General features: G+C 44.0%; 1 protein-coding gene across 4 annotated transcripts in view; it reads right to left on the reverse strand.

Annotated features, from left to right (window-relative positions):
• Nucleotides 1-401: 401 nt before the first annotated feature.
• The window catches only part of THRAP3 (thyroid hormone receptor associated protein 3), a 74,724-nt gene continuing 56,000 nt past the window's right edge, over nt 402-19,125 (reverse strand). For all 4 annotated transcript variants that reach the window (XM_081225831.1, XM_081225830.1, XM_081225828.1 and 1 more), the window contains 9 exons: nt 15,197-16,102; nt 12,951-13,664; nt 11,844-12,016; nt 10,998-11,109; nt 9,318-9,402; nt 6,985-7,172; nt 4,358-4,553; nt 3,744-3,887; nt 402-1,968 (listed from right to left, as the gene is read on the reverse strand). In XM_081225831.1, coding sequence (XP_081081957.1) covers nt 1,747-1,968; nt 3,744-3,887; nt 4,358-4,553; nt 6,985-7,172; nt 9,318-9,402; nt 10,998-11,109; nt 11,844-12,016; nt 12,951-13,664; nt 15,197-16,102 — 2,740 coding nt within the window. In that variant the 3' untranslated portion in view covers nt 402-1,746. The remainder of the gene's footprint in view (nt 1,969-3,743; nt 3,888-4,357; nt 4,554-6,984; nt 7,173-9,317; nt 9,403-10,997; nt 11,110-11,843; nt 12,017-12,950; nt 13,665-15,196; nt 16,103-19,125) is intronic.

Consider the following 19,125-nt stretch of genomic DNA (forward strand, 5'->3'; position numbering starts at 1 on the left):
TTATGAAAAGGTATTTTTCAAAAACTCTGTGAGCCTCAAAAAAAAAAAAAAGAAAGAAAGCCGAGCCTGTTATCCACACCCCTTGACCTCTGCCCCACCACTTTGGAAGCCAAAGTCCTTGCTTGACACCAGAGTGAAAAAATCTGGTTCTCCTAGGGCGTCCAAGGTACAGGATATGAAGCAAAATCACTGGAAAGGGAAAGAGGAGCTATTACCCAACGCAGGATTGGCTGAGGTCCTCCTAGAACAACCCAATGGGCTGGAAAGGACGGAGCTGAGCAACAGTCTGGGCCCAGCCCTCCCCCCAGACACCTGGTTTTTCAGGTTCCCTGAAGCTGCTATGGGAGACACCCCCCCAACACACACACTCAGGGTGACAATGACCAGAGCCCATTTACATCTGCCACTTCATTTATTTTTTTATTTGCAGGAGGAGTTGAAACAAATTTTAAGGGTATTTTCATTTTTTTTCCCTAAACATGAATCATTCAAGTAAAACCAACTTAACTATAGAAATGTAGCAAAGTAAGGGGAAAGTAGCATAACAACCCAAGAGGCAAAGGTTGGAGGGGGGGAAGAGGTGGGTGCAGTCCGCATATAACATATGCATAAATGCCATATGATTCACCTGCTCAGGACCGCCTCCCCAGAAGGCAAGCACAAGGACCCATTTTTAAGAGGATGTTTTCCCCCCAAACATCTGAGAATGTTTCAACTTAAAGCTTAAGGTTAAAAAAAGAAAAAGAAAAAAACAAAACAAAAAACCCCCACAAACCACCCAGCCATAACCACCTTCCTTAATCGATCATAGGAGTTTCTTTTCATTTTATAAAAAGATTAATAAAAAATATTGAAAAATTATTTTCTCATCTTATATTTGTAAATAGAAGTCAGAAGTTTCTTAGAAAACAGACCAGAAACTGCCACATCCAGTTTCCACCCCTGTTGCTGAGAGGATCAGCAGGACTAGAAAGTTTGGGATACTGGAGCTGCTGGTGGAGAAGGGGAAGCCCAGCCCAGAAGAAATCAGAAAATATTGGGGGGGAGGGGAGGTGCACACATGGGGTGTGGTTAGGAACAACACCATGTGATACATGGCTGCGCAGAAAAGGGGAACACAAGGTGGTCAGAAAGGCCTTGAACTCCTCCTCGACATACAAAACCAACTTTTACAAAGATCCAAGCAGTTTGGTCCCAAACTGAGGTGAACACTTCAATGTTTATTCACATGCTTTGTTTTCTCTTTTAAGAATCAAAGTTGCCCAAATTAAATCTTTCCGCTAATGTTACTATATATGCCTAAAAAAGGGGGGGAGGGGCTTTTAAAATCAGGATAAGGGAGAAGAGATTGAAAATCGTCAAATTAGTCCTCTTAGCTCCAAATGAAATGAAATGAAGAATAAAACTGTTGGTTTCTAATAGGGAACAAACCAAAATCCAAGTATCGCTCTGCCCTCCCTACCCCAGCCCCACCCCACACAGCAACAAATGAGAACCACACAGCTAAAGCCCAACGTGGTGTGTTCTGCTCAAGAGCTGGGCCTGACCCCAGGCCCCACAGCCGGCTGCCTCTGTCCGGCGGGACACAGCGCCAGGGATGCTTTCGGCTGTAGTAGGAGTTCTGCATGGCTGGTGGGGGGTAGGGGTGGGATTTTCAGAATCTTCTCGAGGCTCCTCTGTTTAGCTCCTCACCAGCCATCTTCCCAGCGCCTCTCCCTTGGGCAGGGGCTCCCATCAAGGTGGCCTCTACTCAGCTGTAGGCTGTAAATTGTCCTTCTCTTCTCGGTTCTCTGTCCCACTCTCGTCATCTTCAATCTCCCCTTCCTCCCCACTGAACTTGTCGTGGGCCCATTTGGGGCTGGTGCTGGATTTCCGGAACATGAACCGGCCCCGACCCCGAGGAAAGGCTCCTCGGCCCCGGCCCCGGCTCACCCACTTCTCACTGCCCTCACCTTCACGGTCATCATGCTGAAAGGAAAGAAGACTGCCATCAGTGCCAGAGTGAACAAGAGCAGCCAGAACCCTCTCCTCTGAACCCACCCAAATGTGACTTTCTCAAATGAACCTATGCCCTGTCCCCCACTCTAAAAATGCTACTGATTCAGATCTAAGAGAATATTCAGTTGAGTTCCTTGAATTCTAAGGCAGTAGTTTAGGCATTATAATGATGATGATGATAAAATCTTCACTCAAAGAACTTTTCCTGCATTATCTCCTTTAATCCTCACATCTACCCTACCCTATCGTTATCACCCTCCACTACACAGATGCGAAAACAGGCAGAGGAACTTTAACTCCATATTATTTAGAACACTGTCTCTCAAAGGGTGGGTTTGAGAAAGCAAATCACCCCTAAATGTGAACCTATGATCTGAGTTGTCAGGAAGCTAAGAGATGAAGCAACACAGAACACACACATAGTTGGGACTCTAGCTCTCCCCAACACTCCCCCTCAGCCAAGAACAGGCGGTGAGACCAAGGGAAAATGATCTGCTCATGGCCTCAGACCAGTTATTGGCAAAGGCAGGACCAGAACCCAGCCTCCTTGTATCCCTCCCCTCTTTAGTTTTATGCAAGGAGGCAGTGTGGCAGAGTAGGAAAAACAAAACCTACAATTCAAACAATCCCTGGTCAGATGATCACATGAGAAGAGAAGAAGGGATCCAATGAAAAAGAATGAATGACAAAGCATTTTGAAAAGTCACTGTTACCTCATCAGCCCCATGGCTTCAAAGAGTCTAAACCCTCCACCCACACAAGTAGTGCCTTAGGCCCCTGAGGGGTTAGCTCAGCTAAAGGGCCAGCTGCTTATTCACTAGCCTAAATGAATCAGGCTGGTAATGCTCCTTCAGGGGACAGATGGGGCAGGGAAAGGGGCTTTGTGTGGCCTTTAATCCTTCCCTTAAGCAGCCCCACTCCAGTACCTATCCTGGGCCCAGGCAACATTTCCCTAGATACAGGTTCAAGGGTTCTCTAGGAGTCCCAAAGTAGCTACCAGCAGCCCTAGAAAAGTGAAGTTGGCTATGCACAGTAATTTACACAGCAACCTGTTTCCTAGCTTCCTGTTTCCATGCCAGTCCTCGGGGGTGATGAAGAGACTCAGCTGCAAGTTGACCTTGGTTACAACACTCAAGAGTCACGTCTGCTTGGATCTGAGCCTGCTGTTGAGCAAAGCCAAAAGAGCTCTCTCACTGGCCAGGTAATTCAGCTTAGAAGAGCCCTAACCTGAGAGGCAGAGAGGCTCAGATGGTGCCTGGCACCTGACAATGACCAACAGCTTAGAAGAGAGAAGCCCCAGTGGCGTTTCATTTTGGAGGCAGGTCCCCTTCCTCAAAAAGAGATCCTGAGCTGTCTTTCCTGTCAATCTTGTGCTGGGACAGGGTGGAACTGCAGCCTCAGGGGAAGGTTATGGTTCTATCCCTTGCATAAAGGCTGGAGGGAGGCTTAGGTTAGGGTGGGTGAGCAGTTAAACAACTTCACAGACTAAAAAGGCAAGAGCAACCTTTCCCGCTTACCCTGGAATCCATAAAACGTCTTAGATAACGCTCTCAAGGTCAGGACTACCTCTTTAGAGAAAACTCATCTTGCCAGCACTATGCCATCCCACAAGTACGCACGTACCCAGTGTAGCGCCTGCACACATATTTAATCACAGTTCTGCAAAGACCAATTAAGGCCTCGGTATCAGCTACTGTGTGTGCCAAAGGCCCCCTGGCCCTTCCTGGTTGTCCCCAGACACATACCAAGTAATACTTCTTGCTTTTGGGTGTGTACTCCGGGTCCCATTCTTCCTCCCGGTTTCTCTTTTGAAAATCGTTGTTGCTGCTGCTGCTGTTGTTACCAGAGTAGTTGCCTCTGCCCCAGCCTCTTCCTCTGGCTCGAAATTGCTGTGGCAATAAACGGGGGAAAGGAACAAAGGGACCATGTAAGGAATGGAGAAAAACAATTCCTTGCCTTCTATTCAAACACTTTCCTGGCACAAAACAGACAACTGTCCTCCAGTCAGTATGCTGGTCAACTGGTTTCTAGTCATTCCCTTTCCATTCATCTCAAGTCTACAGCCTAGACAGAGCACAAAATGGCATAAGGGCCTCCCTACATACAGCAGGAGTCAAGACAAGTGAGGAAGTTCGGAAGAGAAGCCCTAAGAGACTTCCTGGCTAAGTGATTATGAACAGGACAAAAACAAACAAAAACACTAAAAATGGAAAGCCTGGGAATTGGGAAACCACAGATTCTAGGGTCTTTAAGCTGAATTACTTGTATCAAGGGCAACAAAATAAATATTCTGATAAGGACATAATTAGACTTGGTGGGAGTAAGGGCTTAGAGAAAGGGAGAGGGGGCAGGGCCTTACAAAGGTCCCTCGAGCTCTGCCTCCTCTGTCACTTGGACCCACAAAGTCTTTGGTCCCCAGTCTTGATTTGTCAAAGCCCGTGGTGCTCTCCTCTCTCTCCTCTGTCTCTTCAGTGTACTCTTCCGCTTTGTAGGAGTGGGATGACTGGGAGGAAGAGGATGATGACCTGGACCGGTCTCGTGCTCTCCGGTGCTTCCTTTGAAAATAGAAGAGGCAGGGAGATCAGTAAGCCTCTAGGGTACAGCCTTTGGCTGGGGGCTCATGGATAAGCAGCACAGGGCAATCAGGAGTGTGTCTGTGATGAAAACACTGAAAGCTAGTAACCTGAAAAACGAACTCACCCCCAACATACACACCCAGGGAACCTGGGGAGCTTCCTCCCAATTCTGTCAGTCATGCTGAGTGACATATCTATGTCCAAGCCTGTGATGAACATGGGACATACACAGAAGGAGCAACAAAACATAGTCTGTGGCCTCTGGCAGCTCAGCCTAATACATGTGCACGAATCAGAAAAGCAGAAGGAAACTAACACTGTATTGAAAGTCACGGAGTATCTGGTACCAGGACAGGCTTTATATATTACCATCTGTTTTGGCTTTACATTCGTTTTATTTCTCCTAAGAAAAACACTACCTGTCTTGGGACAGTGCTCTTAAGACTGAAAAAACAAAGTGCTTAAAAACTCTATACTGACACAGCAGGCATATAGTAAATGGCAATTATGATCATTCAGTATTATTTCCCTCTTTTTATAGCTAAGAATTGCAGGTGACAGAGCTGAGTAGGCCTGGATTCAAACTTGCCTCCGACTAATTATACCAGTACTCCACAAACCACTTTCCAGTGAGCTCAAACAGCTTTTGTCATTAAGGACATGATCTGTCGAAACTCTTCCCAGAGTTATTTCCCATCCTTCCCTTCATCTGGGGGAAATTACAGACTAGGGACCCATCAGACTAATATGATGAGTCACGGTCTGTGGTCAACTGGTTTCTAGTTGGGGTCGGGGCCAGTCCTGCCATGTGGTGCTGGAGAAGGGCACCAACCACATCTAAGGTGGCAGAAAGGCTGGCTCCCAGGAGTAGAGAAGGACTTACAGGGAGAAGCCAGCCTGTGTCAGTAACCGATCACTGCCCTCCTCCACTATGGAAAGTACCTTGCAACCCCCCAGCCCACCCCCAAACATTCAAAAAGATCAAAGACTTAACATGTTTGAATCCTACTGGCGCCTTCTAGCATTTACTCTTAAAAAGGGGGAAATCTAAGTTATTGTCATAGGATTCTTATAACTCAAATGTTTGACTCCTAGAAATCAGTGTCGTTTCAAGAGGTTTTCAAACATAAGACTCCAAAAAGCCCCATATGAGTCCCAACACTGCTTTTTATTAGTTGTGTGATCTTGGGTGAGCCATTCTTCAGTCATATGAGAAAAAGTTCTTCTAAACTGAAGTGTGATATACAATGAAAAGTGACATAATTATCATTTTTCTTCTTGCCCCAGTCACAAAATACTACGGTTGCAAGAGACTTGGTCAAGGTTACACAACAAGTCAGAGGTAGAGGCATGTGTCCCAGGGAAAGAAATCAGGATCAGTCATCCAAGTCCAACCCTGAAATGCTTGAGGGGTTCTGCTCCCTTTCCACCAGTGACAGTGCTGAAGACTACTATACCCCCACCTCCATTCCCTGTTGAGGATTATCAGATTTTTATCTGTAGGCAGCCCTGAAAGCTGCTAAGGCTCATAATGTGTAAGTAACTGAGTGGAAGGACAGACAAAGTGGAACAGAAGATCTGAGTTTTGATGTCAGTTGTTACTGTGTGATCTTAGACAAATCGTTCTGAGCTTACTTCTTTATCTTTCAAATGGGCAAAACAGGTAGCTACTAACTATCCAACTTATCTCGAAGGACTGTTATCAGAAAATGGATACGAAAGTGCTTGCCAGCTAAAGTTCAGAAACACAGAAGTGGTGTAGCTTCTTACAGGAAGGTGTGGGGTTTCAATTGTGCTACCTTTAATGAGACATGATTGAAAAGTCATGGAACATTCCAAAATGTAAATAGAGACAAGACCTTGGCATAAATGCTGCCTTATGAAGTTCAACAATGCCACCTTTGTTTAAAGAATATTTGTAACATCTCTCTTAGAAGTGTCTGTGAAACCAGTTTAAAAGGCATTTAAGATCAACAATCTTGTCCTATCTAGTTCCACCCTGTTTCTCTGACCAAACAGTATTATTATCTGACAACAACTTTGAGCCATTTCTAAAACATAACCTTCCCAAGAAGATTTGTGATGAGAAAGGACATGTCAAAGAACATGGCCAAAACAAAGGCAAAAGGAATTCCCCTATGATTTTCCACACTGTCCCTAGAGCCAAATTAACTGCCCATCTCCCAGGAGGCCTCCTTTAGACAAGGATCATGCCTACTTTCATGCTGAAGTTCTATTTTCAATCTAGGGACCTTAATTGACAGTTAAAAAAAAAAGAAACCGTACAAGTGGCCATCGTTCCCAACCCCAAGTTCTCTGGCTTGGAGGGTCTGCCATATAGCCTAATGGTGGGCAGACAAAGAAATCCACTCAGGAGTCTGAATGAGGTGACAGACAGGGGCTTACGTACTTCTGCTTCTTTGATCCCTTATGAGTTTTCTCAGTTTTCTCGGCTGATCTTTCCCTCGAGTGGCTTGAGTCTCGGGAATCCACTGATTCTCTTGATTTACCGCGTTTAAGATCTCTCTCTTTATGTTTTTTACGACGTTCGATATCAAGGCGGAGATCAACAGGATCATCTTTGTATTTTCCCTCAGCCTGCCAAAAGAGAAATCAAAATTTAGGTTTTGGGGATTCAGGGCTACCAACTCAACCACCCCACGAGCTGTGGCTTCCACTCCACTGGAGTGGTGCAGAGGAAGCACTGGGAATATGAGGCACCTCGCCCAAGCTCAGGAGGGATACAGGATGGTCCACAGAAGTCGCTTCATGAGGATCCCTACAGAGCCCAAACCAGTTCTCTAAAATAATGATGATGACCTTCTGCATATGCTACACACACACATACACGCACCTCACTTTGCTGCTTCCCTCTGTGGCCCAGTAAAGACTGGCTAGCCGACAAGTTGAGAAGGCCAAAATCAACTCTGGAAGGTGTTGGTTAGGCTGGCTCAGGCTTAGTCACCACCAAGAATGGAAATGCTGTTATCTTCCCCTATCTACACTGTGGCAGCTGCCCTGGGCCTATCCTCTACTTGGAATTCTCTCTCAGTACTGAGTCCAATGACAGACAGTGGGAGACTCAATCAGCCTTCCAAAATGTTTAGTTGTATTAAATTTCTCTAGAAAAGGCATATCAAAACCCATAACGAATTCATAATGTGGCAATACCAAGTCAAAGTTTATTTTTTAAAAAAGGAAGGGAGGGAGGGAGGGAGGGAGGGAGGAAGGAAGAAAAGAGAAAAAGAAAACCTCTTTCGCTAACTTTCTAGGAAGTGTAACCTATCAGGGTATGTATGTTGCAGATACAGCATGAGCCCAGCAATAACAGTGGCCTTCTACCCCAAACTATCATGCCACAGGCTTTCAACAGCTCTTTAGAATCTCAGCGAGCAGAGGTGCAATGTGGTTTCAGGCACATAATACACTAAGATTTGTCTCATGGAAGTAAAACCTCCCTAGGGACTTCCCTGGAGGTCCAGTGGTTAAGACTCCATGCTTTCACTGCTGAGGGCCCAGGTTCAATTCCTGGGTTCAGGAACTAAGATCCCACAAGCTGCACAGTGCAGCCAAAAAAAAAAAAAAACCGCAACAAAAAACTCCCTAAAAAGAGGAAGCGATGAGTAGTTCACTTAGCATTAACGTTTTACTTATACAAACAACTAAGCTTTTTGTTGAAATAATTTAATTAACAGGAGTGGTAGGTAGTAAGTTGGTTTATGTTATCACATGGTTTTCTTTTGACAGAGGAAATGGGGCCTCTGTACCCTCCAAAGACAAAAAAAGAGAGAAGAAAAACGCAGCTGCAGCTCCCTTAGGCAGTGCCCACAGCACCTCTAATGAGTAGGCTATGTGGGGCAGAGAGGACGGAATCTCTTCTGATGTTTCAAAACCTTGCATTTCACATGGTTAGTGCCAAGCCGGTGGGTACTTGGAGAAAAAAGAAAAGGGGGATGGGAGAGAAGAGAGATTGTGCAAGAGTGCCTCTCATTACATTCAACCAACAAGACAAATTTACTTGGAAAACTTGAAAATTACTATTTTTAGAAAAGGTTTCAGCAGCATCGGAAGAGCCATCTCTAATTTTAAATTACAACTGTATATGGGAATGGTGGTCAAGAAATACTAAGATTTTTAAGAACCCAAATCTAGTACCTCATAGTAAAAGACTGCACACAAGCTTTAACCTCTTAATAACAGTGTGTACGTGCACATCATTACAAATGTAGCTGGGCTATCAAAGCAATGCTTAGCTTTAAAGTAACAGTAATCGACAGATGATAGATATGGTACAATGTTAGAAAAAAATCTGGACTAGCTGCTTAAAACAGTCTACTAAGTTAAGATATGAATATTTCACTCTTCTCTGACATGCATGTCTTTTTGAAATCATGGTTGGAAATAGTGCATGTATATAGTTGATTTGATAATACTTACAAGCAGAAAAATATCACAAAAAGTTTCTTCTCTCATCATGGGCACTTGTTCCAAAACTCCTCTCTTTTTTTTCTCAAGCTCACCTCAATAGACTTTGGGGTCATTTACCATATTCTAACCACTTCACAAAGGTTGTTGATACATTTAATAAAAATTAACCCTTTGTAGTTCATTTTTAGAATTATGCCCATCCTTAAAAGAAAAACACAAACTTAAGTAGAGAGTAATTTAAACAAACACATTTCTGTCAAGTTCATGCCCAACGCACTCATTTTGTTGGAATTACTGATCAAAGCAACAGTTCACCTTGTAGCCAGGTTCCCGGGGACTTTTCATTTCGTCATGAGCCAAACCATGTTTTCTGAATGTACTGGGGGAAATGTCTATCCTCCTAAAATTGAAAACACAAAAATTGTTTAACATTCCATAGTGTGAATATAGCGCCTCAGTTCGTAAGTAGAGTGGTGCAAATCATAGGCATTCCTTTTTATTACACTTCTGTTGTTTGCTTATATACTTACACTCTCCCATAGATGTGCATGCGTATGTGTGCATGCACAACACATATACACACACTCTCCCTCCCTCCCTCTCTCTCTCTCTCCCAACTTTCCAAACTCAAACAGAAAAAACCATCTTATTCCACCCAGTATCGTTACAGCCAGGAAAACAGACTCACCTACAGCCATGCCTATAATTTCAAATTCACATCAAGATTATCTATGCCCTGCTAACTTCGAAAAGCAGTTTTCATCTTGGGAATTAAAATATAATGGCCCTTGGGACTTCCCTGGTGGCGCAGTGGATAAGAATCCACCTGCCAATGCAGGGGACACGGGTTCGATCCCTGGTCCGGGAAGATCCCACATGCCATGAAGCAACTAAGCCCATGTACCACAACTACTGAGCCTGCGCTCTAGAGCCCGTGAGCCACTACTACTGAAGCCTGCGTGCTTAGAGCCCGTGTTCCACAACAACAGAAACCACTGCTCAAGGAGAAGCCTGCGCACTGAAGTGAAGAGTAGCCCCCGCTCGCCACAAGTAGAAAAAGCCCGCGGGCAGCAAAGACCCAACGCAGCCAAAAAAAAAAAATTTTCATATTTAAAAAAATACAATAAAAATAAATACAATAAAATAAAATATAATGGCCCATTATTCACCAATAGGATGAGGTCTAAGTGAGAAACAACTGTCTGGCATGACATAAATCCCAAAAGACCCTAAATCCAAGACTGTTGTGCAAACATGGTCCTCCTACCTACTGCAAAGGCTCAAGAGCTGACTGTTAAATACTTAAAGACCAACTTTGTTTCTAGACAAAGTCCCTATTTGCTGAATGAATAGTCTCCAAAACCGAATGTTTAAACCTCTGGGCTTTTAAACCCTTTGACATAATCCTATAAGCTCTCCCACCTCCAGCCCCCACCTGCTGCAAATTCTTCCAAAGGAAGGACTAATATATGAAATACATGGGTTGCTTGAAGAAACAATATCTAGGGCTTCCCTGGTGGCGCAGTGGTTGAGAGTCCGCCTGCCGATGCAGGAGACACAGGTTCGTGCGCCAGTCCGGGAAGATCCCACATGCCGCGGAGCGGCTGGGCCCATGAGCCATGGCCGCTGAGCCTGCGCTCCGCAACGGGAGAGGCCACAGCAGTGAGAGGCACGCGTACCGCAAAAAAAAAAAAAACAACACATCTACTCTATGTAAAGAAAGCTCACAGTGATCTTGGGTTACTGTCTGCCAGCTCCCAAGAATACAAGGGTTCATTTATACCAAAAGGGCTGTTTTCCTCAGGCCCAAAGTGAGAAACTTATAGTCATCAAAGCATACACTTTCCACTACAAACCACCACTATCCTAGAGCCTGGAGGGCGTTACCTTAAATTCTGCTGATAATGCAACTAACAAGTTGCAAAAACAAGACAAGTTTATTATCTGATGAGCAGACTTTTATGACCGCCTCTAGTGTAAGGCTGAGGTCCTCACCTGTGAATCTCTGGGCTTTTCTTGTTTTTAGCTGCCTCCTGCTCGGTTCCTCTCTTTAGGTATTTAGTAAAGCGTTCATGCAATGTCATTCCCGAGGACCCAAAGTGATGCTCTGTGGGGAGTCAAAGAAAAACATATCAGGCTATCAAAGGCACACCCAACATTCAACTCGTGTGCATGGACCTGCAACCAGAGATGTGACTAAAGTAGTCAAGTCCATATAAAAAACATATTAGGAAGAAGAAGGAAAAATAGCTGGTTCAGACAAAATCCAACGTCTGATTTCCACTGTAGGACATGGATACAAAGAGAGAAACTAGAGCTTACTATTCTTTGATTCAGAACACCAGCTCCTGCTTGAGTTCCAATTTCAGATGGAACCTGTAACTGGCCCAAACCCAGCTTCTACCTCACATTCCCCAGCCTGTCCACCTCCATTTGCCCAGGAGATGGCAAAATAATGTGGGGAAGATATCCATACCCCAAGATCTACAAGAAGCCTCTAGAGGATTCTACCTACTAGACAGGAAAAGACAGAGGGGCTGGGAAAGCCACCTTTCATACCTCCTTTTCAATCAATTTAAACCTTCACATGAAGGATTTTACCTATTCTCATGATCACAGGTTACCACTAGCATTTCATGATGTTCAGCTCTGTAATTAAAAAAATGGAAACTTCTCCCTGGAAGAAATTTCCTTCAAGCTAGCCCCTAGCTTCAAAGGCCCCTATCAATGAGATAAAGATCCCTGATAGACTCCCTCATTCCCCCACTCATCCTTCTGCTTGCTAGAGAGGGAGCTAAGCACGTGGAAAGGGAGCCTGAGCAGGCTGGCGTCTGCACTCACCTTTAACATGGTGAACGATGGTCACTATATGCTGGGCAAACAGTTCTGAAGGGCTCCGCTGAGACTGAGCTGACTGTATGTGCTGGAAAATGGATCGAAATTCCTGTTCCTTTTTGTTGCTATGAACTAGATCCCGACAAAGCTTTCGTTCCTGAGCCAATAAGCCACTGGGTCTGAAAAAGAAACACAGGGAGGCCCAATGTAACAAGATATACAGAAAGTCAGAACGTTTAAATCCTGAAAATGAAAAGCGTGCTTTAAAAGAGTTAAATTTATCTGTAAAGTTCCTTTCTTAATTCCTACCAAAGTAAAAAGTAACCTCAATGCACCGTAACTATGGAAAAAGGCATCCAAGCTCTCTTCCCTTTTCCCTGTTGGAATTTAATAGGAACAAATGGGTAGGATGAAGCATTAAACCTCAGTGATTCTGTTCTGGGGGTCTCTGCTGGTTTTAACAGATAACAAACAGGAAGGTGTTTTAAAAGACCAACTAGTTTGGCCACCCAGGGCCACTCAGTGAAGCGACACAATGCAGCAAGAGTGGGATGTGGCTAGAATGCTGTTCAGGAGACTTCCAACTGGCTTTGCAGTTTTTACACCACATAAAAAGCAGCCTGGGCCTCATCACTCTTTCCTGAAGTTCTCCTGCCCCCAGCCCCAACTTTAAAACTGTTACATTATTTCATGAAGACCTGTAATAACAGATATTGTGACTTAGCTAAGAATGGAAAAATGGACCCTGCATGGCTCCACAGGCAAAAGACATCTCAAGCACATTTAGGAAGGCAACAGGACGGGGGTGGAATGGGGCCGGCAGGGGGGCTTACAATGTGATGAATAGAGTGCAAGAGAGAAGCAGAGGGGACCCAGCATCAAAAAAGCCAGTCACTATAGTCTAAAAAGATGCTTCACCACTATGATACTGCCCCCAACATATAACCGCTCAGTGATGCACACTTCTCCACTGAAAACAGAGACACGAAGGTATCCACACTGAAAATGAGACAGCGGGGAAATACATGAGGGGCCTGTCCTCGTTCCAGAATGACCTCGGGGAGAAAGGTTAGGCTACTAAAGCCCTGAGGGTCAAGATGGACTACAGCTCACCTGGCAAGGTCCTCATCAAAAGAGTCCATCCGGACATTGACCTGGGCCTCTCGAGTAATGGAAAAGGAAGACTTCCCTGTGGAAAAGTCTCCTTTGGCTCCTAGCTTCTCTCGGCTCTCAGAGGTCTTTCTCGGGGGAGGTGATGAGCTTTTCTCCTGGACTGCTTTGTAAGCAGTCACTCGGAAATTTTTTTCAGGCACAAATCCCCTGTGCCCACTTTCGGTTCTCTTGGGTCCTCCCCGATCCTCCTTTTTGGATCTCTCTGAGAAAGACTCTTCCTCCAACTCCTCCGTTTTTCTTTGCTTTTCCTTCCCTGGAGGTGCGTACATCAGGCCCTCCCATTTGCCTGACTTTTCCTCCTCCTGGTTTTTGTTTGCACCTGCTACAACTTTCGACATGAATTTGGGTTCATCATCAAACTCAGATTCCTTCCTTCCTTTACCCTTGTCTTTATCTTGATCATCCATCTCCTCCTTGTGGAAGTCAGCCATCTTCTTCTCAAAGTCATCTCGGAGCTTATACCTTTTAGGAGACTGGCTACCCCGAAAAGGCTTCTCAGTATCAGTTTTGGGAGCAAATGGATCAGATTTCATTTTTGTATCACCCAAGCCCGCATCAGAGAAGCTCCCTTTCTCTTTCATTTTCTCTTTATCAGTATTTGTTTGTTTCTGTTCCTTATCCTTTCCATTCTCTGTCTTCTGCTCATCTAGATACCTAGTTATGAAAACACAAGGGAGACACACAAGAGGTTTCTTAAGCAACTTGATCTAAAATAAACTAGCACCATGTGCGTACGGTCTTAAGTTTTTGCTTCTCTAACAAGCATGTCTTGTGGATTCCAGTGTTACGAAAGGAGTCTTGGTTACCTTCTATTAATTTCTAAAAAACTGCTCTTCACAGATCTATGAACTTGGCATTTAAGAGAAAACTATATGGTCTATGGAGTTGTATACTATAAAAACAAACAAAAAGAAAATAGCAAAGGCAATTTTTAGGATACTGAAAAACAAAAACCTACTTACCTGTAAGTGGTCTAGGAAAAAAAAAATTTAAGGTCTTATCCGACCTTCACTCAGTCACTTAAAATCTGCTTTCAGCAAAGTTAACATAGAATGTTCAACCTTGGACTGTTTTGCTTTTATACAACTCACATTTGGAAATACAAGTCTCAAAAGAGACTTCAAATTTGCTTCAAGTCACCTAGAAGATCTAAGTATGAATATACTGCAAACACAAATAAAAACAGAATACATGTTAATTGGGGGAGGGGGCAAAAACCATCCTACTCATTCTTATGGAAAAGCAGAGCTCATGCCCAAGTGTTCTAATGAGATTCACAGTCCTGGCAAGGAACAAAACTTGTATTTCAAAGCAGACTTACTGAAAGCTGCAAAGTACAGATTCTGAACGTCTCATTTGTACCATGAATGGAAAAAGCCTGATGTTACAGTTGCATTAATATGGCAAAAAAGAACCAAAGGACAGCAGGGCAGCAAAGAATATGCTAATAAAAGGAAAAGGTGGGGGCAGGAGGGGAACCACCTGCTCTGTAAGGCCCTCTTAACAACCTGGTCCCAATACAAATTCCCTGTCTCTGCCACCCCAATCCATCCAACCACATAAAAAATATTCAAGTTCCAACTCAGCGTGTCCCCCAGGGTAGAAAGACAGAGACACTGATACGTCCTCTCCTAATACACAGCCTGGTTGGCTTCTACTGGGACATACACCCACTTTGTGATTTTAAAACAAGGTCTTCCTGGACTAAGCCTTGGACTTTCCCATTCTGCCCAGTCTCCTCAACTGGAGGGTGTGAGGGTGGGAGGGTACAGCTCTTCACCATGATGGACTGACGCAGATCGATCACAGGAGACGGTGGGTCCTAGAGGGTCTAACAGGTCCAACAGCCATTTATTTTGGTAAAGACCACATTTTTTGATGGCTGACCCACAAATCTCTACTGTTCTCTGGCTTATACTGGTAGAATCCAAGGCAAACTTTAAATGTGAAAACATCATTGCAGAGTAGTCTAAAGAAACTTTATGCTGCAATACAAGTTCAGAAAGGCAGGAAAACTAGAGTTAAGCTAAAGGTTTCCTGGGGTGATGCTTTAAAGTTTGCTAAATGAAAAGTTAAGGAAATGGGATTACCTTATTACCATTAATCAGAGCTCTACAGATCACTTTACAACTAAACTGCCAGCTGGTGAGATAAAAACAACCAGACAGGGGAAACAAGATACTTGCCTCTTTGTATAGGCTGCTCCGCCTGGAGCAGCAGCCTCCTCTTTCTGAGATGAGCCATATGTGGAGCCAGTGGCCGGTGGACTCTTACCCACGGGGCTCTTTTTGGATGGACTCAAGGACCCCGAGCCATGGTCAAACTGACCTTGGTGTGTCCCAGCCTGGTACCCAGCACCACTCTGCAGAGCTGAGCCCATCTGGGATGTGCTGGAAAGCGGAGGGCTAGGTTTGGGCACAGGGCTAGGACGAGGAGACCGCCTCCTCACCACCACAGACTGGAGGGGGCTTTTGAGAGCCGGGCTTCGCTCCCGAGGACTCAGCTCAGACACGGCTGAGGCCCGTGATGCAGAACCAGCACTGTATGTGCTGGCATCTGGCCATGGCTTTGAGCTCTCAGACGCTTTTGTGTCTTGAGAGGTGCCTCCAGAGAACGGCTGCTCCTTGGCCTCATCTCCCTGGTTATCCCCGGCAGCCTGAGACGGCCGGCTATCCTTGGAAGAAGACTTTTTCTCCTTTGCAGACTTGCGCTTAGAAGATTCAACTCGGCTGTGGTTGGAGGAAGAACGAGAGGATGAGGAACGCCTTGACCTGTCAGAGGAAGACTTATCGGAGTTTCTAGAATGGCTCCTGGACCTTGGTGAAGGGGACCTTCTCTTTGGGGACCGGGATCGGGAACGGCCCCGACGAGGACTGTATGCCTGCCGATAATTCTGCCAATTTGAGCGGTAGTTTCCATAGCCTCCTCGGTTATACTGGCCCCATGGATAAAAGCCTCTGTTGCGCCCACGGAAATAATAGGGCCTTCTATAGCCTCTGTTGTGACCTCGGAAATCCCGATTCTGATATACTCTTGGGTGATTTCTCTCTCTGTTATGAGCTGGAGAATATGATCTGGAACGAGACCTAGAACTGAAAGAGGGGCAGGGGAAGGAAGAAATGTTTGAATTTTTGACACAAGCATTTTTACTCAAGAAAAACCTGCCAACAAAGAGGTAAATCCCTCTTCTTATGTATCATTTAATTACAGTTGTTTTCAAACAAAAGGTACAAACCTAAATAATTAATTCTACTCTTATGGCCACATTAAGTACAAAAATAAAGAATCACTAACAAATGAGACACTGAGATGCTTCATTAATACTGTAGCACATTCTAAATGGAGATGTATTTCTATAGTGACTGAGAGAATATAAAAATGTTCCTAATGTAGTAAACTAAACAAACACCATTTTAATATAGTATACTAATTGCTAAGAGTTCCACAGGCACAGAGGATTTTACAGGTAGGTCCCTGGGTCATTGGAGGTGATCCCTGCATGCTGTGGTACCCAGACAGGTAACTATTCAGATCCTCTGGCCCCACACTGCTTACTCCCCATCCTATCCAACTCTCTCTGTCTGTGCAGGGCTAATTTCTTAGCTTCCACTAAGACTTGGGGTTGTATAAAAAAAGTTACAACAGGGGCTTCCCTGGTGGCACAGTGGTTGAGAGTCCGCCTGCCGATGCAGGGGACGTGGGTTCGTGCCCCGGTCCGGGAGGATCCCACATGCCGGCTAGGCCCGTGAGCCATGGCTGCTGAGCCTGTGCTCCGCGACGGGAGAGGCCACAACAGTGAGAGGCCCACGTACCGCAAAAAAAAAAAATCCTGATCATAAAAAAAGTTACAACAGGTCTAAACCAAAGAATGCTTAAATAGGGACTTAGAGAACTCATCTGTTCAAAGCTTAAAAGAATTTTAACTGAAATCAGATCAGCAAAACATACAAATATTGTTTTTTGTTTTTTTTTTAAACTGGGAATCTGGAAATGGTCTCATTATCTAGGTCAAGTTTCTGTGGCTGAACTACAAGGTCTTACCCAGGTGCCACAAGAGGGCACCATGTGACCATAAGACACCGAAACACACAAGAGGGTAGCAAAGAGGAACTACAAAAACAGTCCCACACTTGCCCATCTTTAAGGTCAACCTAAAGCCTAGTGTTGTTCTTCTTCATTTAACAATACAGAACTCTAATTTAGCAAAGGTACATTTCCAGACCGGTGGGGATTCAACAGTAACATAACTCTGTAAAAATTACATGTTCACAAATGCCAGACTTGTCAATGACAGGGAGCTGTTTCCATCAAAAAGCCAAAAACTGTATTTGTTGGTGTGGAAAATCCAGTGGTGTTCTTTGATACCACTTGTCGTGTCAACTATGATATAGAGCATTAATTAGTCACTACTCCTAAGTAGTTAACTAGAAATATGTAAAATTACTAGAAAACTCCAAAAATATTTTCTTTACATATGTAATAAAAACCCTTCAGTTCATAAGCAGGGCTTCTCATATCAGACCTAACTGGAAACAGATACAAATGTGACAGGTTTTAACAACTAAACAGAATGTTATTTTTAGAAAGAAACTTACACTTAGAAGATAAAGTGGGATTGGTTTCCCACTACTTACTACCCACCACGCTCAGGTTCTTTATCTACTCCAAGAACAACAGGAACCAGTGAAGATGCAGCACAGTGATGGTTGTTAATGGTTGCTATTTAAGTACAATTAAAAAAAACAAACTTACCTTTCACACTTTTCATTCGAAAATAGAACAATATAAGAAGGAAGGGAGAGGCAGATGCAGCTATGAAACTGAATATGACCCAATTTAATGGCTGTACTTGAGGGAGGTGATGCACCACCAGCACTAAGGAGGGTTTTATTCATGTTCCCATCCTCAGAGGCTACTGCTGCTTCTGTCACCAATTACTAGTGAGGGCCCTGCGGCATACTGCATCCAAAACCCGCAGTCACTGCACAGATGCAGGAATATGAGTCTCTGCAGATTGCAAATTAATTTATTTATGAGAAGTCATTTAAAAGGATACAACAGTCTGTGAAATACAAGGAAACAACCAATTTTCTCCAATTCTGTAGAACTCAGCAGTTAAGTTAATTTAAAGGCATGGTTTCTCAAACTCTCTGGACAGTATACTTTCCTTGTAGGAGAGGGAAAACAAAAGAAAAAAATCACGAAACAGATAAGCCAGAATTAAAAATTGAACATCCAGTGGCAAATTTATCTGTTTCTAAAAAACAGAGAAGTCAGACTTGAATCAAATATAAAAACATGTTTTCTAGTGGAGATATTCCTCCAAAATAATCTTCCAGGTATTAGGACAGCACATGGAGTGGCTCTAGACCTACCCCAGCACATATTGCCTGCGTAAGATATCTTTCCCTCATTTGCCAAGTTGATGACCATGCCAAATGATCTGTAGAATAAGGAGAAGCAATCTGTCCAGACAGATCCGCCCAGAACTCCAGCTATCACAAATACTTCAGAGCTGGTTAACATTTTTCAATTTGGGTTATGTCAGTTCAATTTTCTCTCTCAGTTTTGGTTGTACAGCCTCTTCTTTTTGAACCAATTATTTAGTTTCCATTTACTAGATTAAGTTTTAAAGAACCAAATGAGCTGAAACTGAGATTTAAGCAAACCAGATCAAAGACTCTGGGTGCAAGGTAGGAGTTTACTAAGAGTCTCTGCTCGGTCCAATGGCCTTGATAGCAACTTCCTGGAGTAGATATATTTAGTGGACTTTCCCTCATTTTGGGGGGGGTTGGGGGGTGGGGTTTGAGAAGATAAAAGAGAATTTACTTACATACAGACTCTGACACAATTGGGCAACAGAGAGACTACCTAGCACAGGCCTCAAACAAAGTTTGGTATAAAAATGTGTGCCCAAGAAACATGGGAGAGAAAAATAAAGTTAGGATTGGTTACCCTCAAGGTCTAATGTTATCTTAAAAAAGAAAAAAAAATGGAGTGTTTTTGAGTGAGAGACTCAAAGTTTATAACTTCCTGTTCTACACTATATGGGAGTCATTAACATTTATGCACACCTATTTTTTGTTCAATCTCTGTTCTGAAATTAATTTTCAGA

The sequence above is a fragment of the Mesoplodon bidens genome (genome assembly GCF_964165515.1).
Source record: "Mesoplodon bidens genome assembly, chromosome: 2".
NCBI classification, from domain to species: domain Eukaryota; kingdom Metazoa; phylum Chordata; class Mammalia; order Artiodactyla; family Ziphiidae; genus Mesoplodon; species Mesoplodon bidens.